The following is a 22,658-nucleotide window of genomic DNA, read 5'->3' as shown; positions in this document are numbered from 1 at the left end:
AGGGTATACAACCAGCTTTCTATGATCGCAACACTTTAAACTTCTACTGGAGGAAAAAGGAGAGCAGATGGTGCCTGGGCTGGGAGCAACTTACCTTTGACGTCTTCAGAAAGTGCAGCCTGGCCAAAGGCCACTAGCTGTGCTAAATAACCTGAGCACCTACGTATCTGTCCTTTCCTGCTATTATTCTGGCTCTTCTTGCACCAGCCATATCAGGAGGGTTCTGCCACTGATGCTGACACTCTGGACTTGAATATGCATCATATTAAAAATTGATTACATTACGTCCCAGTGGACAAGTGCAGAAATAGTCTTAGGTTGAGCTTGGCTACCTTACCTGGCTTGGCTACCAAAATAATTTGTTCTTCTTATCACTGGAATAGGGACAGATCTTACTAGACACTCCACTTAGATGTTTTTCAGATGTGGTACAAGTGATGGCAGTTGGAACAGAGCAATTTTTTAAAGAACTCGATCATGTAATTTACTTAGAAGAAAAAAGGTACAGGTTTTATTTTCTTGCTGTCTCCTTAACCCCTACAGGCTGTGATTTCATATGTGTAAATTCAAATTAACACTTCTCCCATCTGGATTTCTGTATATTTAAATTGGAGGCTTGGAGTTTTTCTTTTTAAAATAAATGCTTTTGAGAAACTACCATGTTTGAAGAGCAATGGGTTGGGTGGCCGACCATGCTAGTGCCTGACCAGGAAAACCACAGCCAGATTTGAAATTACTTTGCCAATCTTTTTTCACATTTAGACTTTATAGCCTGAGGAGAGATCGGTATCTTTGTAGGCAGGGCATATTAGCTGATAAATGTTTTTGTTCAACTTCATTAAGTCCTTATTTTTACCATAGGCATGACCTCCTTAACTCTATCTTTGCACTTTTTTCGGCCGATCCCCTGTGCAGCTGGGCACTGCTGTCTGTTCGCAGCTTTACCTCCTATCTCTGGGGTACCCCGTCCCATGGGGAAGTGCACTGGCTGCACCAGTCACCCAGTGCTTAAATCTCCTCTGTGAGGCAGGAGGGCAAGGGATGAGTACAAAGGCATTCCTGCCTCAGGGCTGAGAGAAAAACTGAAACCTCCCAGGAGCACCCACTACATCTGTAACTGGGGCAGAGGAGAGCATCACCCAGGGCCCCGGCTGCATCGCTGTGCGGGTGTCCTTGTGTGAGCCGGCACCTCCGCCTGCCCCCTTCACCCTGGCAGATGGGCTAAGCCTGTGTGAGAGCGTGGGATCTGCCTGCACATGCTTCAGCCAGCTGCAGAAAGGTTATGGCTGTGAAATCCTCAAAACCAAAAGTGTCAGGTAGGCAGCACCAGCCCATTTCTCTCTGCTCCGCTTTTGTTTGCATCCTTCCCCTGCAGCAGGGCAGGAATCCGAGAGGAAACTCTGCTCTGCCATTCCCAAGCAGATGCCCTGCCAGAAACCCACCAACAAACAGAAACAGCTGCTCTTCAGCCTCCTCCTCCCCCTCATGGGTGTGTCAAGGAGGCTTCTCCGAGCAGATAAACGAGGAGGAAGCATCTCCCGGGCTCCAGCTCCCCTGTCCCCGGGGTGCCGGCACAAGGGGCAGGAAGCAGCAGTTGCTCAGCAAATTTGCCTTGGCTCTCTTTGGCTGGCTCAGAGGAAGAAAAGCCTCAGAAGTCAATTGGCACAGCTTGAAAGCAAATTCCCCCCATCCTGGCTGCCCCAGCAGCCCTCCAGCCTCAAATGCCTGTTCCCAAACCCAGCAAGTCTCCCAGCATTAAGCTGAGATTGCCTCTCTTCAGCTTCAGCTGCCAGCAGCCCCGCAGCGGACCCCTGGCCTACACACCCAGGGCTGAGGGGAACGCTGGGCTTCCTGGGACTGTCCTGAAACATGGACACAAGCAGCCAGAAGAGGTGCTGCTGCTTGTGCTGAGTGGTCAGTGTGTGACACGCTGCAGTTTCAGCAGGAGGGTAGGGGGAACATGATGGGCTGTTTGCTGACATGATCACAGCTTTTTTAAACAAGCTTATGCTGTGAAAGCCAAGACATCTCAGATAATGTTTTTCAGCATGCTGCTGGCCAGTGCAGTGGCTCCCAACAAGTGCAATTCAGAGCAGCTCCACAGGAAGCCACACACACACCAGAGAGCAGCCTGAAATCCAGGGCACAGCGCTGCACCCCTTGGCCCCCAGAGGTGAAGCTGCCGTTGATGGGTCAGGATGAACCCACAGGCTTTCAGGGACTCTCCCTTCCTTCATCCCCACCTGCAGGAGTCCTGCACACTTCACTACCATGCTGCAGTGTCATTCCCTGCTCGTAGCTAAAGCTGTTCCCTGACCAGAACTGGCGCCAGGTCCCTCCCGACCTGAGCCAGTGGCCATCAATCATGTCAGTGAGAATCTGGTCTCACCTCCTCAATGCAGAATAAATCAGGTGCTGTATCTATGGATGGCTGTCATTCCTCTCACTCCCAATGCATCTGTAAAGGCTCCTTCAGCTGTGCCTCACTGGTCGGGCTACACGCACCGATGTCACACAGCCCACAGGTGCCCATATGCCCAGGGCCAGCCACGTGTGCAGGAAGACAGCGTGGTACCATCATGAGCAGAGCAAACCCCACAGCAGCTCTGGCCCCACGCTGGGTCTCAGCTGAGGCTGCACACCTGCAGTGTGCAGGCGCCAAGGTTTTGCCTACTTGTGAGCAATTAGGAAACTGTAATATGGATGCCACATGCAGCAGGAGAGAAGGTAGCCTTTTCATAGTGATATCACTACCCGTAGAACATACAGGTTCCAGTGTGTTTCTGTACATTATGCAAGTAGTCATTTTTTCCCAAAAACAAAGTCCCCCAAGAAGATGAAGCTGATCAGTTTCTGTCTCAAGTGGAGATCCCTATTCCTCCCACCCCCTGCATCTCCCTTTCTCTGCTGTTGGATCACAGCCCTCCTTCCCACCTTGAACTCTTGGCTGGTCTCAGTGTTCACATGGCCCTTCACTCAGCTGATGGAGAATCATCCACGTGATTTTCCCTGTGGCCATTCATGTGAAAATTGTGATTTACTCTGTATTAATATTCCACTGAGTTGAATCCCAGCAGGGTCTAAGGAGAAGAGAAGGGATGAGGGGAAGGGAACAGGACATCTTCCTGTTGATGGCAAAGATCATCTCAGTTGCATCCCTCACTTTCTCTGATAAAAGATATTTTAGAGAAGCAGCTTTGTGCTCTTTTTTGTTTTTGTTTTTTGTTTTGTTTTGTTTCCTAACAATAGATCAGCTTACTAGACACCTTGCCTCTCTTCCTTCAGATTTGATGCTTGCCTTCAGAAAATGCTCTTGCTCAACCAGAAAGGCTGGGCTTGGTGCAGGAATGATCAAAGAAATCCTATAGCTTGTGTTGCAGAGAAGCCAGGTTAGAGGTGTTAGGCGATAATTACCAGTTTAGCCAACCAAGAGCACCAGACATGGGCATAACTCTTCCATATGCGTTAAATACTTTGCCAAAGTCAGACCTTGTTGTCCTGTTCATGCCCCATGGTGCACTCGTACTGCCAGCAGATGCGCTTCTGTTTTGCTTGGATTCAGATAAGTCTTTCTCTAATTAATCAAGAATATCTTGCATTTCTTGAAAAATGTGTTATTATCAGCACTCCAGTCCAATGAGCAGGGTATGCAGCAGGCTCCTGTCTCTGATTCAGTCTTCCATTTCTGTCAAGAGGAGCTGAGACACCAAATGTTGAGCACTGAAATTATTGCCTATCATGTGTGATTACTGTGCTTGGTACTTGGAGAAGCCTGAATCCCTGGGGTTAGAAACACTCAGGGGCACCTTTAAAAAAAAACCCAAATAATCAAGCCCATCAACAAATTTTCTATATGTTTGTTAATACAATGGAACTTGATCCAAAATAGGCTACAGTGAAAAGACCATATGTCTTTAAAAGAATTTCCTTTGGACCACACACATAAATGTCAGTTTAACAGATTATTTGATTAAAGCACTTGAGATTCTGCACTTAATTTAATCCTGGCCTACTGCACATTTCATCACATGCAAATGTTCAAATTTTTTTCTGGGAACAAAGGGAAAGTTTTTTGCTGTGTTCTATCCACTATCTCCTAAGCAAGCTGAAGAATCATTTCGACTTTGCTGAGGCTTTGAATCAGGTTACGCGAATCTGCTGATTTTATTGGGCAAATTGGGTGTTGCAATAATTTAAAACACCTAATAAGGTTGCTTCTTTATGTCTTGCAGCTATTGAGTGCTATTCATACAGTACATTATGGCATATATAATACTCAGGTCTGACCTGGTGACATCGTGGCTGTAGGTACATCATTGTTTGACTCTGGCTCTTGCTCCGGTTCCGGGAAAGGTGACCGCAGTGCATTCAGGAGCAGGGAACCCACAGCAGAGCTAGCTGAAAAACAAGCAGAGAGGTGGGAAGGATCAAGTTCATGGCATAAGTAAATACTCTGCAAATCATCAGGAGACTAACTGGATGGCCACAAAGAGATTTTTATCAAGGGTTTTATACAGCTAAAATCAATTCATTCACTTCATCTGTTTTGAACATACTGGGGATGCAGTTAAAGATGTCACAAATGGTTAGAGTTGCCTGGAAACCTTCAAGGTGTCAATTGACCATATTTTTAGGCGCAGGAATGTTACATGGACACACCACAATTTCACCAGTGATTTCTTTAAAAAACGAATGGAGACAGAAATCTACAAGGGAATAAAAATATCAGGAGAGTGAAGCTGAGTTGAAGCAGGGTAACTCAAAATCAATATTTTGCTTTTAAACTCTTAAGGGGAGGCCCAGGAGGGCTGCACTCATTTTGTCCTCCTTCCTTATTGTCCTCAGAGGATTGGCTGAGAAGTGACAAGGCTGCTCCTACTTACCACAGGACATTCCTCACTAACAAGCCACTTGTTAGAGTATTCGGCTGCTGCTTCTCTGCCCAGTGCCCAGCTTTTACTAAACAGCATCATACAACGGTCAAGCCAAACTTGAAACTAGAGATGGAAAAAGGGCTCCTTTTCTTTTGTCATATACACACGCTGAACTCCTCTCTGCCTGGAAGCTCAGCTCTGTACATGGAAACAGGTCACTGAATCTACAGCATCCCTGGCACAACTCCCAGGGTTTTCATTCAGGGAGTAAATTCAACCTGAGTTTGCTCCAGAGACTGGGCCAGAGGCAACAGGAAGAAGTGGCCACATAACTGGATCCTGCCCCTTTTACTTATGGTTATTCGTCTGTGGCTTTGCCTAATACAACTGGGGAAAAAGGAGGCAAAAACCCGTAAGCGTTTTTTCTAAGCATAGGTGGAAAAAAAGGCCAAGAAAATTCTGGGGTGCCATTTTCTGTAGTTTTTACAGTGAAAAAGGAAAGGTTATAAGGTCCTTAGGTCCTTGACTCCTAAAATGGTTCTTTGGGGACACATGCACCCAGACAAAGCACAGCCACCCTGGTGGCTCACTTGGAGGGTGTGTTTCTCCAGAATGCTGTGGACCTAAATACATAGAAAAAGGTGGAGTGAGCCCTCAGTCACCACTTTGGGCTCTTTGCAAGCCACTAAACCAGAACCAGCACAAGCATAGGGTGGAAGAGTCATGGTCATTGTTCCTGCTCTTCTTGTCCATAGCTATGCAGGTCAGTAGGAGCTTTGCCCTGGGTTCAAGATCACCTCTTGAAGAAACATCTCCAGAAACATCTACTGCAGAAGGTACAAACATGTGTGGACCCTGGGCCTTGAGATCAACACCAGAGCAGGGTGTGGAGGCTGGGTAGCATCTTGAAGAAGCCAAGGTTCCCATCTCCTTGCCCTGTGGGTCAGGGGGAGTTGCAGATACAGCCGTGGGATTTAGTTCCTACAGACCTTCAGGCAGTGTGTGAGTTTCTTGGTACAGCTGAAGCAGAGAGCTACGCAGTCTTTGTCCATCCAAACCCTCCCCAGCCGTGTGTAGCTCAGTTGCTTTGCTGGCGAGTGAGGCTGGGTTGCCTGACAGGAGGCCTTCAGCCAGCGCAGGCTGCAGCACAGCACCAGCAATCATTTCTCACTCACCGCATCCTGGGGATGGAGGAGTGCCATGGGAGCTGGCTCCTGTTTGCAACAAAGAAAATTCAAATCAGAGTCAGGTTTTACACTTTTGTGAAATGATTCCTCCCCCAGCGGTGTTGCCTACTGGAGATTTCCAAAATACTGGCCCAGGCAGTCCCCTCCAACTCGTGCTGCCAGTATCAATGTCTGCAGCAGGACCTCACTGCTGCCTGGCAGAAAACTTGCACCAAAACTGTTCCAAGCAGCACAAAGCTTTCAGTTTTGCCCTGCTCTTTGTTCTTGTTCCTGCACATTTCCACTTGGTTTCTAAATGCTGCTTCTTCCACTGGTTGCAGAGATTTGTAAAATGCCAAATCACCTCGAAGCCTATAACGCGCTACACAAGGCTTTGGTCTGGTTTAATCCAGTTTCATGCCTCTGTCAGTGACACTAAAATGGACCATGCGTTGGACTTCAGATGTCCCAGAGAGGACAGATGTGTGCATCAGTGACACCTCATTAAGTCGTTTGTTTAAAGCCCCCAAACAATCCACTTTCATGCAGATGGAAATCCCAGCCTCCCTCTTTTCACCTAGATGTGGATTCTCCCCTGGCAGATATGTGTTTACCTTCAAACCCCTAAAATTCTGGTCTTTGACCCTACCCTAAAACTAATTTGAACTATTGTCAGCTGATCTGGAACTGAAGGACATGGCTTTTAACTGGAAATACCTTATCTTTAGACAAGTAATCGCTGTTAATTAAACCAGTAAAGCAACATTATCCTCTGCTTACTTAAATTTTAGCCTGTGGATTAACAGGCAATCCACGATGTCCTTTTAAATGAGGATGTTCTCATGGAACTGGACAATCCCAGCACCAATATTCTTTTTCTGTGAGATCTGAAAAATAAACCTTGCATCATGGACTGAAACTCCCCTGCACAAAGCACACATTTCTAAAGTTTGCTTTCTCTCTTCAAAACAGATGTACAACTCCTTCAATTCCAAAAATTATTTTAGCTGTAATAGAAAAATCTGTTGCTAATATAAACGTTACCATGTGGAAATAGAAGGGGGTGTTGTGTCTGTATGTGGAACCTTCCCACACTGGCACTCCTCAAATTCATGAGTAACAATGCAGAGGTGATGGAGTTGTAACAGCAAGAGCTTGATAGAAAATGGAAAAGAAGCAGGCAGAAGATCTGACAGTGCAAGAAAAAAAATATTCATGGTAAAATATTTCACATTGTCTAAAAAACTCAGCTGCCTTGCTGTTCACTTGCAGAAAGACAGTGATAACTGTGATAATTGCAAAAATGGTGATAATGCACTGAGACAAATTGCTGGGGAGATGGGAAATGGCCTGGAACAGTCCAGGTTAAGATACACCCGGACGGGGCTGCCAAGCATACTTATGCAGCACAGGGAGCCCCTGAAACACTCCTTGCTTGCAGTGTAGCATTTACACTACTGCCAAAGAGAGGATGGGTGGACCTTTGGACTGATCCAGCAATGTGTATACACACATACCTATATACAGTTTTTTTACCCGAGGTTTGAATCCCCCAAATCACATGCCTGTGTTAGGCTGTCACTTGGGCCAGAGCCAAACACCACCGGTGAGGCATTATGGTTACACTTACTGGTCCTCTGTGTCCACAGGTTGGATTGTCTGTGTACCCTCTTGTGTAGCATCGTTTGCACCACAGGAAAGTGAATGCTGGATGAAAAATGCCAGCAATTGACACTTGTTATTTCCTATCAAAAATGCCTGTTGCATGGTGCTAGTCAATAGTGAAATGATTCTACAGAAAATTTTCCCAGTGACTACAAATTGGAGAAAGCCCCATAAAACTTTAAAAATTCTGCGTGTGAAATATCATATACAAAGCCATATTTCTCTTTCTGCAGATTCATTACTGTGGTCCTAACGAAAATCTCTGTGTTCTTTGGAAGTTTATTCCTTATGTAGATTCCCCTTAAAATAAATAAATAAAAACCCCCAAACAAACAAAAAACAACCCCAACAATCCTTCTTTACGTTTAAAACCACCATTCTCCTGTCAAATGGTTCATTTTCAAATTTTGTGAAACATGGAAAAAACATTCTGTCTGCACAGAGAATTTCTTCCTCCTCAACCACCTTTCTTTGTAATGAAGAAACATCAGTGTCATAGGTCAAGTAAAGCTGAAAATTTATTAGTTTATGGAAGTTAGCAAACCTGTTGGAGCTTTTCCCATCAAGTTTTGATGGCTGTGCTCTTTCCCAAACAGTATCGGTCTTTTTTCTCTCTCCCACTCTCTTGCATGCACACATGATTCCTGTGACTAAATCAAGTCAGCAGAGGTACAGTAGATTTTCTATGCCATAATTTAGATTTTAAAATCGGTTCTGAAATTTCACATATAGCAAAGAACCTGAATGTGATCCCCAGCTACGACAGATCCTTCAAGAATAGTCTGACTGTCATTTGAGTTACTGAGGAAAGGCAAAGATGAAGAGCAGATATAAAGAGATCAAAGAAAATTTTTCCTCTGCCATTAACCCCCCTCTGTGTTTCTAGTAATGTTCCTACTGACTTTGAATGTCCCATCCTGGATTTGCTAAAATAAAGCTACCGAAGGTCTTTTTTTTCCCCCACTTACCACCTTGGTTCCGATGGTGTGCATGCTTAGGGGGTGGTGGGGGAGGGAGAAGCAAGGGGAAATCAAAGCTTTAAAGTGCACAGACTGGCAGCTAGAGTTGAGACCTTGACCTGTCACATCATGCAGCTCCAGTCAGACAAGATGTGACAAGGAGATTGCACAGCACCCTAGCAGCGGGCACCTGCAGCCAGGACCTGCCCCTCACTCTGCCTAGGAGCCACTGCAGCAGCAGGGTGAGAGCTGGGGCACAGTCTCAGCCCCCCAAATCCATCAGGTTCACACAGAAGAGAGGTGTATTGGCATTTAAATGTGATCTGAAGCATGTTTGCTGGTTTTACATGTCTGGCTCAGGGAGGGTAGTAGCTGGGATGACTCCAGACAGAAAATACGGACTGTAGTGCTTCACAGTCCCAAAGCCTCCTTCAGCAAGTGGAGTTCATAAACCTCCTGGCAGGTCCGATTATGATATCCTCACTCATAACAAGCAATACCTAACTCCAGGGGAAATCTCTTTGAATTTTAATTTAGCCTAAAGTTGTCACATAGGTGTAAGACACCAAGACTCAAAAGTTCCTGGAGAGTTAGAGAGTACTGGCATTTGCATTTGAAATCTCAGTTGCTGGCTCCAAGTGTGAGGGAGGAGAGAGGGGGCACAGTCTCCCCTCTTCTTCCTACTTGCACATCTTGCATATTTTGTTTTAGCAAGAAAAAGAATTCTGGCAGAAGAACAAATGCTGGGGTAGGTCCCAATGTTTTTAAAGGCTGTCATATTAAAAAGTAGCTTAAAATTTGTTAAGTTTTTTAAATTCAGGCATTTACTGCTTCAGCTGAGTGACTTTAAAGAAGTGCAGTTAGAGTTTTTCATGAGTTACAAGAGATCCCAAGCAGTTTCTGTGTCTATCGGCCAAAGCTCCTGCAGAGCCATTGTTTTTTACCGTTTTAGCAACTACAACCCTTGTATTAAAGGTAGGAAATGGGGGCATATATAAAGTCTCACCACAGCCAGCAACAAAGTCAGAAATAACATCCAGAAGTCTGTCCTGACCCTGCTTCCTGCTCTACCCAACAGGCCATCCTTCTTCCTTGGGTGCAGAGAGAAATTTTTGCTTTTTAAGCTTAGCACAAAACCTCAGTTTTCTGTTTTAGTTCTAGCACTATGTGCCTTTGCCCCTCCTTGTAGCGTGTCCTTCATTCATGCCCAGCGTACCTGCGTGTCCCTGCACACGCATTGCTCATCCCCCGTAAAACCTCCTGTCAGCCAAAGGTGACCTGGCCACAGTGAAGCTGCATGTGGACAGGGCATCTGTCCGCTGCCACTGCTGCTTTGTCCCCCAGGTTCACTGTGGTGGTTTTGCAGAGTTTTCTAGACTGAATAATGGAGAACAAGGAAATTAGTGCAAATATTGGAGACTCACGTGATTGCATGAATGTTTAAGACAGTGTGTTTGAATTTGGTGGCCAAGTGACCACCAAAGGAAGAGAGAGAACACTGCATCACAGGCTGTAATAGCTACAGATGAGACACTGATTTATATTCCTGCTTTTCAGAGGGTAATAAGGATTCACCCGTTTGAAAAGAGATAAACATGCTGGATCTTCAACTCTCCCATTTGGTAGCATTGTTGTTTAAAGTGAAATGTTTATTGTCCCTAATGAGGTTAACGCAAAAAGGTGTTGCATATTTGCATGCCAATTTCTGAACCTCCAAAAGAAAGGTGGTGAAGTCTGAAAGAGTAGAATGACACCCAGCAGCAGGTCTTTGATTTTGAATTATCACTATTTAGAAAAATGACATATCAGATTTTTTTTTTTCTTTAAAAAAAATAAGAAAAAGAGCAAGAAAACTTTCAAAGTAATTAAGAAGCCAATAACTTAAAAACACCAAGGTGACTAGTTTTTTAAGAGTTAAAATGTTGCCCTAGGGTTCTCTTCTACAATGAACCATTAACATTAATAAAAGAATTAGACACTTACACGGTGGCAGGCAGCAGAGTGCTTGCTTTCCTAGACAGCAAGACACACCGCGATAGAAACAGTTCAACATTAGTGCATAAACAAACCTGCAAATTATCAGCTAAGAAAACAAATCTGATTGTTTAACAGTTCCTTAACCATCCACTGCAAAGTATATGTCTATTGTCTCCCCTGCTGCCATAGCAGGGTGATAAAATAACGATAATCAAGATAACAGACAGAAGACCCATTGCACTATGTGGATTGTGCACATGATCTTGCAAATCATTTTATGCTTACCTTGTCTCATTTGCAAGTGATATCTGGAAGGTGAAGAAACAAAATAATACACATATAAAACAAATTGAATTAATCTGGAAAAATAGGCTCACTTTTTTCGATCCGGTGCTTGCCTAAAAAAACCCCTAACTTCAGGTCACAATGCAAATCTCAGTGTTTTACATTTGTCTATGCACAAATACAAATGACTTTGAGTCAGTTAAGCACATGCCCAACTTCAGACCTGTGCTTAAGTCCTGTTTATCACAACTAAATACCACTCAGAGTACTTTGCTGAATCAGGGGCTGGATTCAATGTTCCCATGGATAGGCAGCCATATGCCATGCGTGCTGCGGTATACAATGCTTAATTTCCCAGGGGAAAATAAACCTTGCAGAAATTTGTCTTCATCAGGCCTTTTATTAGACACTGCTAGATCTGAGTCCCAGGAGAGCATGATTTCCTTGGCTGCAATGGCATGTGTACTCCTGGAAACTGTCTGGACACACCAGCACCAGAACTGGTACCAATAACAACAGCCAGCTAAACCCTTGCTTGCATGTTTATTAACAAATAATTGGAAAAATAAAAACAAAAAAGCACATAAGTGCACCTGGAACAACCTTGCTGTGCCACAAGCCTGCCCTTCCCGGCTGCCCAAGGCCCACCCTTCCTTTCCTGGCCATGGTCATCTCCACACGTCAGGATGCTGCATGGGAAGCAGTAGCTCGCTGCCTAAGCAGGACAGAGCACATGAGGGGGAAGTGCTCCAGGCGCTGTGGGCCAGGCAGGCTCAAAAGATTGCTGCTGGGTGGGTCACCAGGTATTAGTGGAAGGAATAACAGCTCTGACTCACCAGTGAGCCCACCCAAGCACCCCGAGGGAAAGCTGTTGGGAAGAAAACCTGCTGTGGTTTTCATTTCCTTCCTTGCCAGATTTGCCCATCATCTTCTTTCTCTTGCCCCTTCCAGTTTTAATCCACCAGATACACTCTTAATGGTTTGGCACCTGATGGAAATCAAGGACAAATTAACGCCTTCCTTCTAATTGACGTACCAACATTTTCTAAACAACTTCCCTTACTCTCCACCCTGGGAACACTATACTCCTGCTCTGGCATTAGTGTTCCTATTTTACACAAGCAACAACGAAACCCACTCTTAAAAGGATGGTGTCTATGATCTGCTTTCCTCAAAACTCCACACACTCCTGGTGGCAGTTTCCCCTCACCACTGGTGAACACGTGGTCGCTGCTGGTGTTGGATGATATACTGGATGGAAACTTGCGGACTGCTCAGACTTAGGTGCCTGTTCCCTCTCAACATCATCTTTCACCTTTCATCATACACATGCAAGTAAGATTTTTTTTGAGCCAAGATTTTTCTTGCCATATTCCTATGTAGCAGCTATGTTGGGTCATGGTGACAGATGTGGACCAGAGCCCTGTGTTACCAGAGACAAAATTCAAACCAGTTTAGTCCCTGATGGTTTATTTCTTACCCTGATGTTCAAAGAATGATTTGCCTTCCTGCTTTTCCACCTTTCCTTGACTTATCTTTTGCTCCATACAGCAGAGTCCCTCGGGATCCCCCAGGGTGAGGAAAATTAAAAGTGTCATGGTAGCTGTAGCTGCTCCCTCAGATACTCTCTTCCAGCACACGTCTGAAGAACATTTCCTTCATCAGCAACATCTCCTTCAAGCATCCCCTCCACCACACCATCTCCCTGTTTGTCTATGGCCCCATCCATTTCTGCATTCATTTGTGGATGGAGAAACCAATTCAGCTTAAATGTAACTGAGCAAAAATAAGGTAAAGACTACTCTTAAGAGTGAAGGACTCCTGGGTACCTCTTGCTGCATGGGTGGACAAAGCACTGCCTGGTCATAACTGAGAGAGCTGCTCTGGGGCAGGAACAAACAGAGGGGTAGAAAGTGCTGTTTCAGCTCACTTTGCTGTTGGGGGAAATCATAGAATCATCCCTGAATTATTTGGTATTTTTTCAGGCTGAGACACTTCTTCCATTACCATTTAAGTTACCTTTTTAAATACAAATTAAGTAAGTCCTCACCTCTAGAGTTTCTTTAGGAGCAAAGCAGTCTTGCTAGCACAAAAGCTTTCATTGCATTTTAGCTGATCTCTGTCCATCTGGGAAGAGAGGACATCTATAGAAGAAGTAGTTGGGACCAAACACAGACTGAACTGTAGGTCTGGGCAGTCTCCTCTTTTACTGCACACCTGGGTGTGAAAGAATTAAAGCCTGATCTGAGATATGAAACTAATCATATATTAAGGCATCTTCAGAGGGTGAATTTTTTCTTGCATGCTCCAGGGTTAGCACAATCAAGATCAAATAATTGATCAAATTTAGATCTAGCCCTGAAAATGGTGTCTCCTGTTGTTCCCATATTCCATGGGACTGTGATTTCATGATACAAAATGTTTGGCAGCAAAACAGGCTTGTGGTACTGTTGGGGCCCCATCCATTCTCTGCCCTCCTTTTCCCTCCAACTGTGGCCACTTATCTCTGCCCCTGCACTGGGAAGAAATAATCAGGCTGGGTGTAACCCAGGAATAATTTAAAGTAGGGATGCTAACAAATACTGTATGGTAAAACCATCACCCAAGGGCACATGTCTGCTGTTTGCTTAGTGGAAATGAGGAGAATTACAAGCATAGAGCAGACTGGTTCACTCTATCATTGGAGCCAAAAATACACACAAACCAAGCTACCAAAGACACATCAAGCCATGCTAATAGGACCAGCATCTTCATGCCTAGATACTGCTTAATGTCCCAGATGATTTCTAGAGGAAGAAAGAAGCAAGATGCATACACAAAATCAACACACAAAACCAGTGACCCACATATTGGGTTAAAGTATCAGCCTAAATAGCTTTCTTGCCCCCATATCTCAAATATTTCTAATTTAAGACACTATAAAAGATGAAACTGATTCACCTCTACCAAAACAGCTTCCTTCAAAACCACAGAAAAAAAGCTTTGTAGAAGAGTAACGCAAATTAAATTGTGTATACTGCAGGAATTTATCAATCTGCATCACCAAGAGAGAAGACAGACAAGCCATTTATGTCTAACGTGCTGTAGCGAGAGAATTGTCATTGTCTGGGTTCTTTTATAAATAAAATAAATATAAAAAGACGACTAATTTTCTCACCTAATTTTCCTGTAGAACTGATAATTAAGTGTTGTTGGATGCATCACCAGCACATCTGCATATTTAGAAGCTAAAAATCTTCTCTTTTGCTGAGTAAAAATACCTGTTTCGTGGCCTTTTCTCCCCTTTCAAGTAATAAACCAGCTTTTATTTTTTAGAACTTGCCATCAGTGAAAAGTCTTACATTTTAAAAACCCCCACCCCCCCAAGAGATGACATTAAAATAAACTGTGTTTAAACTGAAACCAAATAATTGTACCGTTTTCCTCGGTATGAAACTCATTTTAAGTTAAACCATTGAAAGTTCCCTGAGTACATGGGGCTTTGAACAGTGCTTACTTACTACCCGTGACACTGCAAAATTTGGCACTAGCCCACGCTAACTCCCACGTCATGTACGCTGTAGTGCAGTGTTAGCAAAATTGCTGTTGTTTACCACAGTCACTGTACCTAACCAAAGCCTGCATGCACACCTGAAGCTATGGCTGATGCTTATGTTGTGCTTCAGGGTGGTTTTTGACACCCTCAGTTGGCAAGAGACATTAGAAGAGACTCCCTCAATACGGTCATGTGAAAGTAGCCACAAAGGTATAAAAATTACATCACGTGTGCAAGTTTTCTTACTAAAGAAAATAATGAGGTAGGACCAAAGGCCCAATGTAACTCTTCTAACAGGATCAACGCTGCTTCTGCAAACTCTAGTGTCTGCATACTGCACCGTCAATCCTTGAGGACTTGTTAGCTCCTGCAAGTCCCTCTGGGTTGATTGAGGAGGTTTGTTGTTGTTTGCCTTTATATGGAGACATTAGGAGAGGTGGGAATTGTATGCAAGCCTTTGTCACCACAATTTGCAACCTGGAAAATTAAATCACCTTATGTTAATATTCCTGCCCACAGGCAATGGTATTTTGAGCAATGCAGTAATTATATATATAGCTTTCATTCTGGCAATTAAATGTCAGGGACTGTGAATCGAAGCCCTCAGCTGCTTGCAAGGACAGAAAGCTGTTCTGCCAGCAGTGACCAGCGCAGGCTGAGCACAGGAGCAGCTTCCCCCCTGCCCAGCCCGTTGTTCTTGCCTGTTTGCCACTCAGCCTGACGTGTCGTGTGTGCAAAGTCCTGGCAAGCAACCTGACACTCACCAGTGATGCATCAAACCCTAGGATTTTCAGGACCAACCATGCCTTCTTATAAATTCCAGATAACATTTTAAAAGGAATTTCTAATGAAAGAAATTGTTATTTTCCCAAGCAGAGGCAGGCAGCCCCAGCTTTCTCCTTTCCATGTCTTCCCTTTTTCCTCATCACCATTGTGTAACAACCCACAAGATACATGACATTTATCACAACAGTTCTCATCCATTCACCTGACAATTAGAAATGCCCAGTGGGTGGGCTGGAGGCCTGATATCTCTGTTTGTATTTTTGAGTTTCAGCATTTCTGTAACCCTTCGTTACCACTAGTATAACCAAAAGTCAGCACTTACTTCACACAACAGGCACATCTACATTAGTAAAATACATGATCTTCTCAACAGATTGAAAAGGAGCTTGGCATGAAGTCTCATTTGTGTGAAGAAGCACCTCCACCAGTATTTTCTGCTCTGCTGACATGTTACAACCAGTCGCCCTTACCACCATGAAAGGTTTGTCAACCCCTTCTTCCTCTTGGAGGACAGACATCAGTGTGAGGCAGGGATGAAACCTGCCATTTCTTTGCCTATGGACAGCGAAGGCCAGATCCTGGTTGCAGCAAAATCAGCTTGAACTACTGTTTATGAAAATGCATTCTGACCTCCCTTCTAAATAAATGATAATACTCTAGCTTTTTTCATACCTGGCATAATGTTATTGATCACAACATCGCCCCACTGGTGCTTGTTCATTATCATCACATATTCTGAGGTACGTCACATGGGCATACCATGCTCAAGTAAATTGGGATAACTAGAATTTAATTAAACAGAATGATTTAAGACAGAATTAAAATTAAATTACACAAATTATGATGAGTTTATGCCCAGACCTAGAGCCAATGGAGCTACTATGATTATTACTCCTGGATTTATTTGCAGAATAAATAACTAAAAGAAAAGCAGATTCTGACTTGCTTAGACATGTCTGCAAACAATGAAACATCACTGTCATCGTTTAACTCCAGCAAGCAACTAAGCACCATGCGGTGGCTTGCTCACTCCTCCCTGCCTCCCAGTTGGATGGGGAGGAGAATTGAAAAAAAGTGGGTTGAAGTAAGAACAGTTAATAACTAAGAAAAAATAAAATAATAACAACAACAATAAATTGTAATAATTAGAATTATAATGAAAAGGTATATAACAAAACAGAGAAATAAAACCCAAGAAAAGACAAGTGATATACAGTGAAATTGCTCCCCACCTGCTGAGCAGCGATATGCCCCTCCTGGCCAGTTTATGTGCGGACCATGATGTTCTATGGTATGGAATATCCCTTTGGCTAGTTCATGTCTGCTGTCCTGACTATGAACCCTCCCAGCTCCTTGTACACCTGTTTGCTGGCAGAGCATGGGAAAGTGAAAGATCCTTAGCTTAGGATAAGCAACAACTAAAACATCAGTGTGTTATCAACATAACTCTCACCACTAAATCCAAAACACAGCACTGTGCCAGCTACTAGGAAGAAAATGCACTCTATCTCAGCTGAAACCAGGACAATCATTAATCGTGCAGAAAACCTTATGTTTTGGTGTATTTGATTTTTGAATACCAGGCTTGTTTTCTTGGTTCCCAGTCTCCATAGCCCTGCCACCACCACTGGTTGCAGGAGAGGCAGTTTCGCAGGTGGTGGCATTCCCCTGCAGAGGCTGTAACACTGTGCTGCCCGGAGGCACGGAGTGTTGATTGAAGCATGGTCTCTATGTGTCATGTGTCAAGGATGATATGTCACCAAATCATCCTTGCATCTCTACGCAAGGTGTTGAGATAACACTATCGAATCATGGTCTTGTGACTGTTGGTTTTTTAGTATGTAATATAACAAATCACTATAAACTCACTCTGGATTAATTCTGATGTCATGAATGTTTCCTAATGCATACCAAAGCTGGGATCAATGCAAGGAAAGGATTTCAGGTATAAGTTTACAATGAAGTAGAGTCACAGAGCTGACTTCCCGCTTGCAGCACAATTTACAAGCGAGCTTACACTGCATTGTGCAAGGGCAGAGAGGAATATTTGTGATAAATTATTAAGAAAACAAAGCTTCCTTCCTTCTTTCTATGAAGAAACAGTTTGGACTATATTGATTTGCTACTTGCAACTGTTAGATAAATTATGTTGTGAGCAAAATGTGAGCTCTGTCTTGTCAGTGGACTAGTTACTGCGTGTACTTACAACTCACGCTGGCTGAAATCATCCAATTGGACATAATCATGTTTTTTCACTCCTCTTTTTTTCACGTTCCATGATCGGACATGTCTTCCCAGACCCTTCGATATGGTCCATGACCGTGTCCAGTGCTAGTGCAGCAGATGTGGCAGCTTGCCACCATCCGTGACAGAAACCGCCACAGAAACTCCCACCCTTTCCCACCAGGTTTCCCCATGCAGCTGGTGTTTCACAGGGGCCCATGGTTCAGGAGCGAACAGCAAAGGATGCAATTTGAGGGCAGCATGCTGTTACTTTCAGTTTTAATGTTTTGCCATTGCTACTTTGAATAGCTTTTTAAGCTTGCCTTGACAGAATATTTTGTCAAATGGCAATATCTATTTTAACAAAGGGGCAGGTAGGTTAAAGGGCAATTCCCCCACTTTTAATTCCTGTTTTCCGGAGGGATGGAGGAGATGCCTGCTTCTGTGTTGGCACCTAACCTCTGTATGGCTCGTTCCTGACCTGCTGGACATCACAACCCTGCTGCACAGGGTCTTCAACCCACTCCTTGGCAGGCAGCAGCACTGTGGGGTGTTCCATGGGGCTAAGGCATACGAGAGAAAAAGGACAGATGCAATCAATCCTCTTCCACCTTCATGCACCCTCTCTGCAGGTGGGCAGTACGTGCTTTTGCACTGCTGCAGGCTGGAGCTGACCCCAAGTGGCCGGGACCCCCTTGCCCTGCAGCGTTTGGTGGCAGCGCTGCCGCACACCATTCCAGGCTGCACAAAGCTGAGCCGGTGGCCTAAGCCTCACACACATCTGTAGGAAGGGGAGAATTAAATGTCTCACTTCAGCCTCATCCCGGATATGTGTTTGTGCACATGTGCATTTTCGCAGCCTTGCGAACAAACAAAAAGTATGGTTCTTTCAAGCAGTGGTAGTCTCACAAAAAAGTGGTAGACTTGGGACATCAACACTGCAGCTCTGGTGTGATTACCAGCCTGGGAAACCCCTGCCCCTTTGCATTACTACATCCTGCTGATCTCAGCAGGCACATCCCACTCCCCTCGTCAGTCCTGCTAGCTGCAGCAAGGGCAGTAAAACATGTGTAAGCTGGACTGCCAGGAGTTAAGAACATCTGAGGCGCACTGGGGGTTGTAGGTGTTACTGCCTCTGCCTTTCTGCCCCTACCCCAAAAGAAGGCAGCAGGATGCTGGCTCCCATCTCACTGGCTCCCAGATTACAGCCACTGAGGATAGAGAAAACCAGCTTGCAGAAGGGGGCTGGACTGTGAACTGTGGTTGCGGATGCTGGTCTCGACCTAGCGCTGGAGCCACCCCGAGCAGCAGAGCAGGGCGGCAGCAGCCTGTGAGACCTCACACATGGCTGTGGCCACCTCTCCAAGTGCCTGTCTCTCAGCCTAGTGTCAGAGCTGGGTTTGAAGCAAGCTTCAGTCAGGTTTAAAGTAAGATAGTGTAGCGAAGACTGAAGGTCCTGGCTAGTGGTGCAACCACATGCTGCTCTGAGCCATCAACCATCCTGGCCAGGCTTCCTCGCCTGTTGCTAATAATGCAGGGTTACTCCTACCACAGGCCAGCACCTTGGTGTCCCCATCTGCATCTCAGAGCCCACAAGACTTCCCTTCCTCTGCGACACATTGCAAAATGTTTGGATTCAAAGCTCTAGTTACTGCTGTTCAGCCGATGATGCTGAAGGCAAAATAGCAATAGCCTAGGAGTTGGGGGAAGGAGAGAGGGAAAGAAAGCCTCTTCGTGTGGATCCACAAACAGCACCACAGCTGAACATATAAATGAAAAAGATCTTCATTTTGGAAATGGTGGGTGCACTGAGGCCATTGTAAGGCAAAGCAAAAGTGCTCTGTGACCGGTGCTCTGGCAGCCATGACTTCCCCACTTACAGCAAAGCATTTCTCACTGAGAAGCACCGGTTGCTAAACAGCCTTGAGAGTCCAAGACACAACTTTTGAGGTGATACCCAACCGCCTTCACTGCCAGGCAGCCAGCACAATGGGAGAAGCCAATGTCTGAGGGGTGCAGGTGCTGGGTCCCTCCACACTGCAGCAAGGGGAAGGCAGGCTGTGCCGAGCCCCAGTCTGTGGGAATCTCCACGATTAGAAATGACTTCTTGTCCAAAGTATTACAATTACCACTTTAGCTGCTCCTAATATATCATGGTTTCTTTTTCTAGCACCTGAGCAAACCAAGCACAGAGAGCACCAGAGGCTGTGTGATGTTTTTATCTATTAATATGCCTTTGCAGCACTCCTGGGTAAATTAGAGCAACGAACTTTCTCATTTCCAACACAACCAGCAGCTTGTAATCCAAGACTGCCCAAATCAGAAGAGTACAAAACTTTAACTTCAACCCCCTGCTTTAATTTCCTTCAGCAATTTATCACCTCTTCGCAGCTCACACGTACAGAACAACCAGGAAAATTTCTTAACACCCCTATGGCAAAGCTGCATGGAAGCAACAGCCACAGTATTTTTTTATTATTGTTTTTGGGGCCTATAGTAAAGCAGACCTAAAAAAATAAAAGAGCACCCAAACCCAAACTGAACTAAGAAAAAAAAAATTAAGTACCTATCTTTCACAGAGAAGACACATGCATAGAGCTTGAGAACGCACATGAAAGGGCAAAATGTTTCTTTCAAACAGAATTATCCTGGAAAACATATTGATAACAGTGCCATCTCCAAATATATATTTACACTACCTACATACACATGTGTTTGTATGTGCATATATTATACATTTATGCAGGTTATTTGAAATGCATTGGAGTAGGGTGTTGCTCGAAGTTTCACATAGGAAAAAGGGAAATAAAATTCACTCTCTGCTCCAAATTGACCAGTGCTGCCTATTCATTCAATATTTTTTCTGTTCTATTGCTCTCCTTTTCCGTTAAAGCCTCTAGCCCAAGCTCAGGCAGGCTGTGTAATTCCAGCATGGATGGATTTGCCCTTGTTATTTCCTATTCATACAGCAACTGATTCTCTAATGAAGTGAATACTTGGGGCTCAATTCTTCGCTGCTCTGTAGCTCATTTTACAGTGGTGTGAAGTGGTGGTAAAATGATGCCTTACTAATTGGTAGTATTTTACACCCACTAACCAAATTCTTGGAGACGGTGTTAATGATTACGCAGAGTGTAATGCCAGAAGAATCAGACCTTAGGGGTTTACGGCCAGGAGAGGCGAGAGCAAGGCAGTCTGCTGGACTTGCAGTGCTGCAGCCTTGCCATGCAGGTGCTTGTGCAGCTCGTTCAGTGCCCTACATGACCTGCTTGTAGCCATGCAGTTCTTCGGACTAGGGCTGTAGCTATGCCTTCTCTAATTTGGAATTTCACTGACAGGTTTTGGGCCAGGTTTTTATGTCAAAGATGATGGCTCGTATTCAAGAGTCATCTTCCCTCCCCATGCCCAACACAAGGGCACATTTAAACCACATTAAATGCCAGAAACACATCCAGCCCAGATTTGAGACCATCACATGACAGGCATGTCACCACATGCCTTAGGGTTTATAACCCTGTCACTGCTGAGATTAGTGCCTTTCCTTGCAAGAGCGTGACCAGGTTAATTAATTCCCCAGCACTCACCCTTATCAGTTAAGAATGATAAGAGTGCTTTGATGGGATGCACTTCCACAGAGCTACAGCAAAGAGCAACAATTTTATTTCCAAACCACACTTCTTCATTAGGTGAGTAGACAGCCAGAGTACCGAGCAGAAATGCCCCACTATTTCTGACTGTTTGGCGTACCTGGGTTTCAATTTGGAGCTTCTTGTCTGTCTGTCAGACCGTGAGTTCTCCGAGGTAAGCGTCCTTCTGTTGGGAGTCTGTGAGTCTGCTGGTTTAGGGGAGTCCTGACCTGTGAGCAGGACACAGACCGATATTTCATTTTGCATAGAGAGAGCATGTAGAAAAAGATAATTTTGCCCAAACAAACCCTTTCATCTACTCTTTTCTGAAGTGTTTGTTACACTACAGGGTGAACATGTCACAGAGGGCAGGTAACTGTTCCCGTTACCCTTTGCTCCCGAGACTCTTATATCATACAACATGTCTACTGCATAGAAGAGCATTCGTGTAGCTTCATTTTGCTCTCACAGCCTCTCAGTAGGAGGGAAATTCCCTTCTCTTCTATCTCTGTCCTTGATGGGCTTGCAAAGCCCACTGAGAAGAGGCTGACATGCAATCTGCTAAGTGCCAGCGTTGCGGTTCCCCGCTGTGCCCTATCTCCTGCATGCACAGTAGACGTTTGCCTGCTTATGGGCAGTGGTGTATTGGCACTGGGGCATCAAGTAGCCCTTTCAAAAACAGGAAATATAACGGTCATGTTATTTTTCTTCCTGGGACCACCTACTTACTGGTAGTCCTACAGCATTGTTAATGCAGGATCCAAACACTGACACATTGGCTTACAGAAGAGTTTTCCTCTTATGCCCCATGTGCTTTGTACTAGGTATACAGGAGCTGGGAGTTTAATATCAGAGGCACAAGGGAGTGTACATGGGTACAGACTCGTGATGCTTGCATAGTAAACTCTATATAATCCATAATAAAATATAGTATCAGTCATCATGTCTTTTTTGATTTGTCTTTTTTTTTTTCTTTTATACTACATATAGTGCACTTCCAGAAGGAGTTTTTCCACTGCACACAGGATTTCCTTGGAGAATGAGAAGGATTCAACTACTTGATGTTAGGCATCATATTGAGACTTTAAGCTGCTTGCTCTAAGCGCTCTTCATAGCCATGGGAGAGGGACGAGGTTTCACCCCATCACAAGATGCATGATTTCTCTCCACTGACTGCAAACACACTCTGAAGTATTTGGCTTTCATTTGTCTCTAAATGTCTAAGGTGCAGCTGGATGCTGCAAGCTAAGCTGATCCAAGAGCTGCCAAAACTCCTGCCCACATGCCCCCTCCACCTGCTGTGCAGGGGATCTAGCAGTTCTGTGGCTGCTGGGGACCCTGTTCAGCCCATTCATCTGGGACAGGGCACAGGAAAGGGGCCTTCCCTTTCAGTAGCACCCACAGGTAGACATAAGGACAAACTGTGTCCCAGCACTTAGATGAAAAGATTTTTAACTTTGCTTCTACTTTCCTACTCAATTACTTTTAAATCTATCTCAGTTTTCTTCTCCTGTCTTTATCATATTCCTTTATCTTTTCCTCCCCTTCCTACTCCCTTCTTG

General features: G+C 44.6%; 1 protein-coding gene across 1 annotated transcript in view; it reads right to left on the bottom strand.

Moving 5' to 3' along the window:
- The window catches only part of EOMES (eomesodermin), a 36,815-nt gene extending 15,275 nt beyond the window's left edge, over positions 1–21,540 (bottom strand). The window contains exons 1-3 of the mRNA XM_026842949.1: positions 21,486–21,540; positions 21,218–21,326; positions 17,930–18,033 (exon numbers count right to left, since the gene is read on the bottom strand). Coding sequence (XP_026698750.1) covers positions 17,930–18,033; positions 21,218–21,326; positions 21,486–21,540 — 268 coding nt within the window. The remainder of the gene's footprint in view (positions 1–17,929; positions 18,034–21,217; positions 21,327–21,485) is intronic.
- Positions 21,541–22,658: the final 1,118 nt, after the last annotated feature.

The sequence above is a fragment of the Athene cunicularia genome (genome assembly GCF_003259725.1).
Source record: "Athene cunicularia isolate RWA chromosome 2 unlocalized genomic scaffold, athCun1 chr2_part1, whole genome shotgun sequence".
Taxonomy (NCBI): domain Eukaryota; kingdom Metazoa; phylum Chordata; class Aves; order Strigiformes; family Strigidae; genus Athene; species Athene cunicularia.
This window is presented reverse-complemented; position numbering and strand designations above follow the sequence as displayed.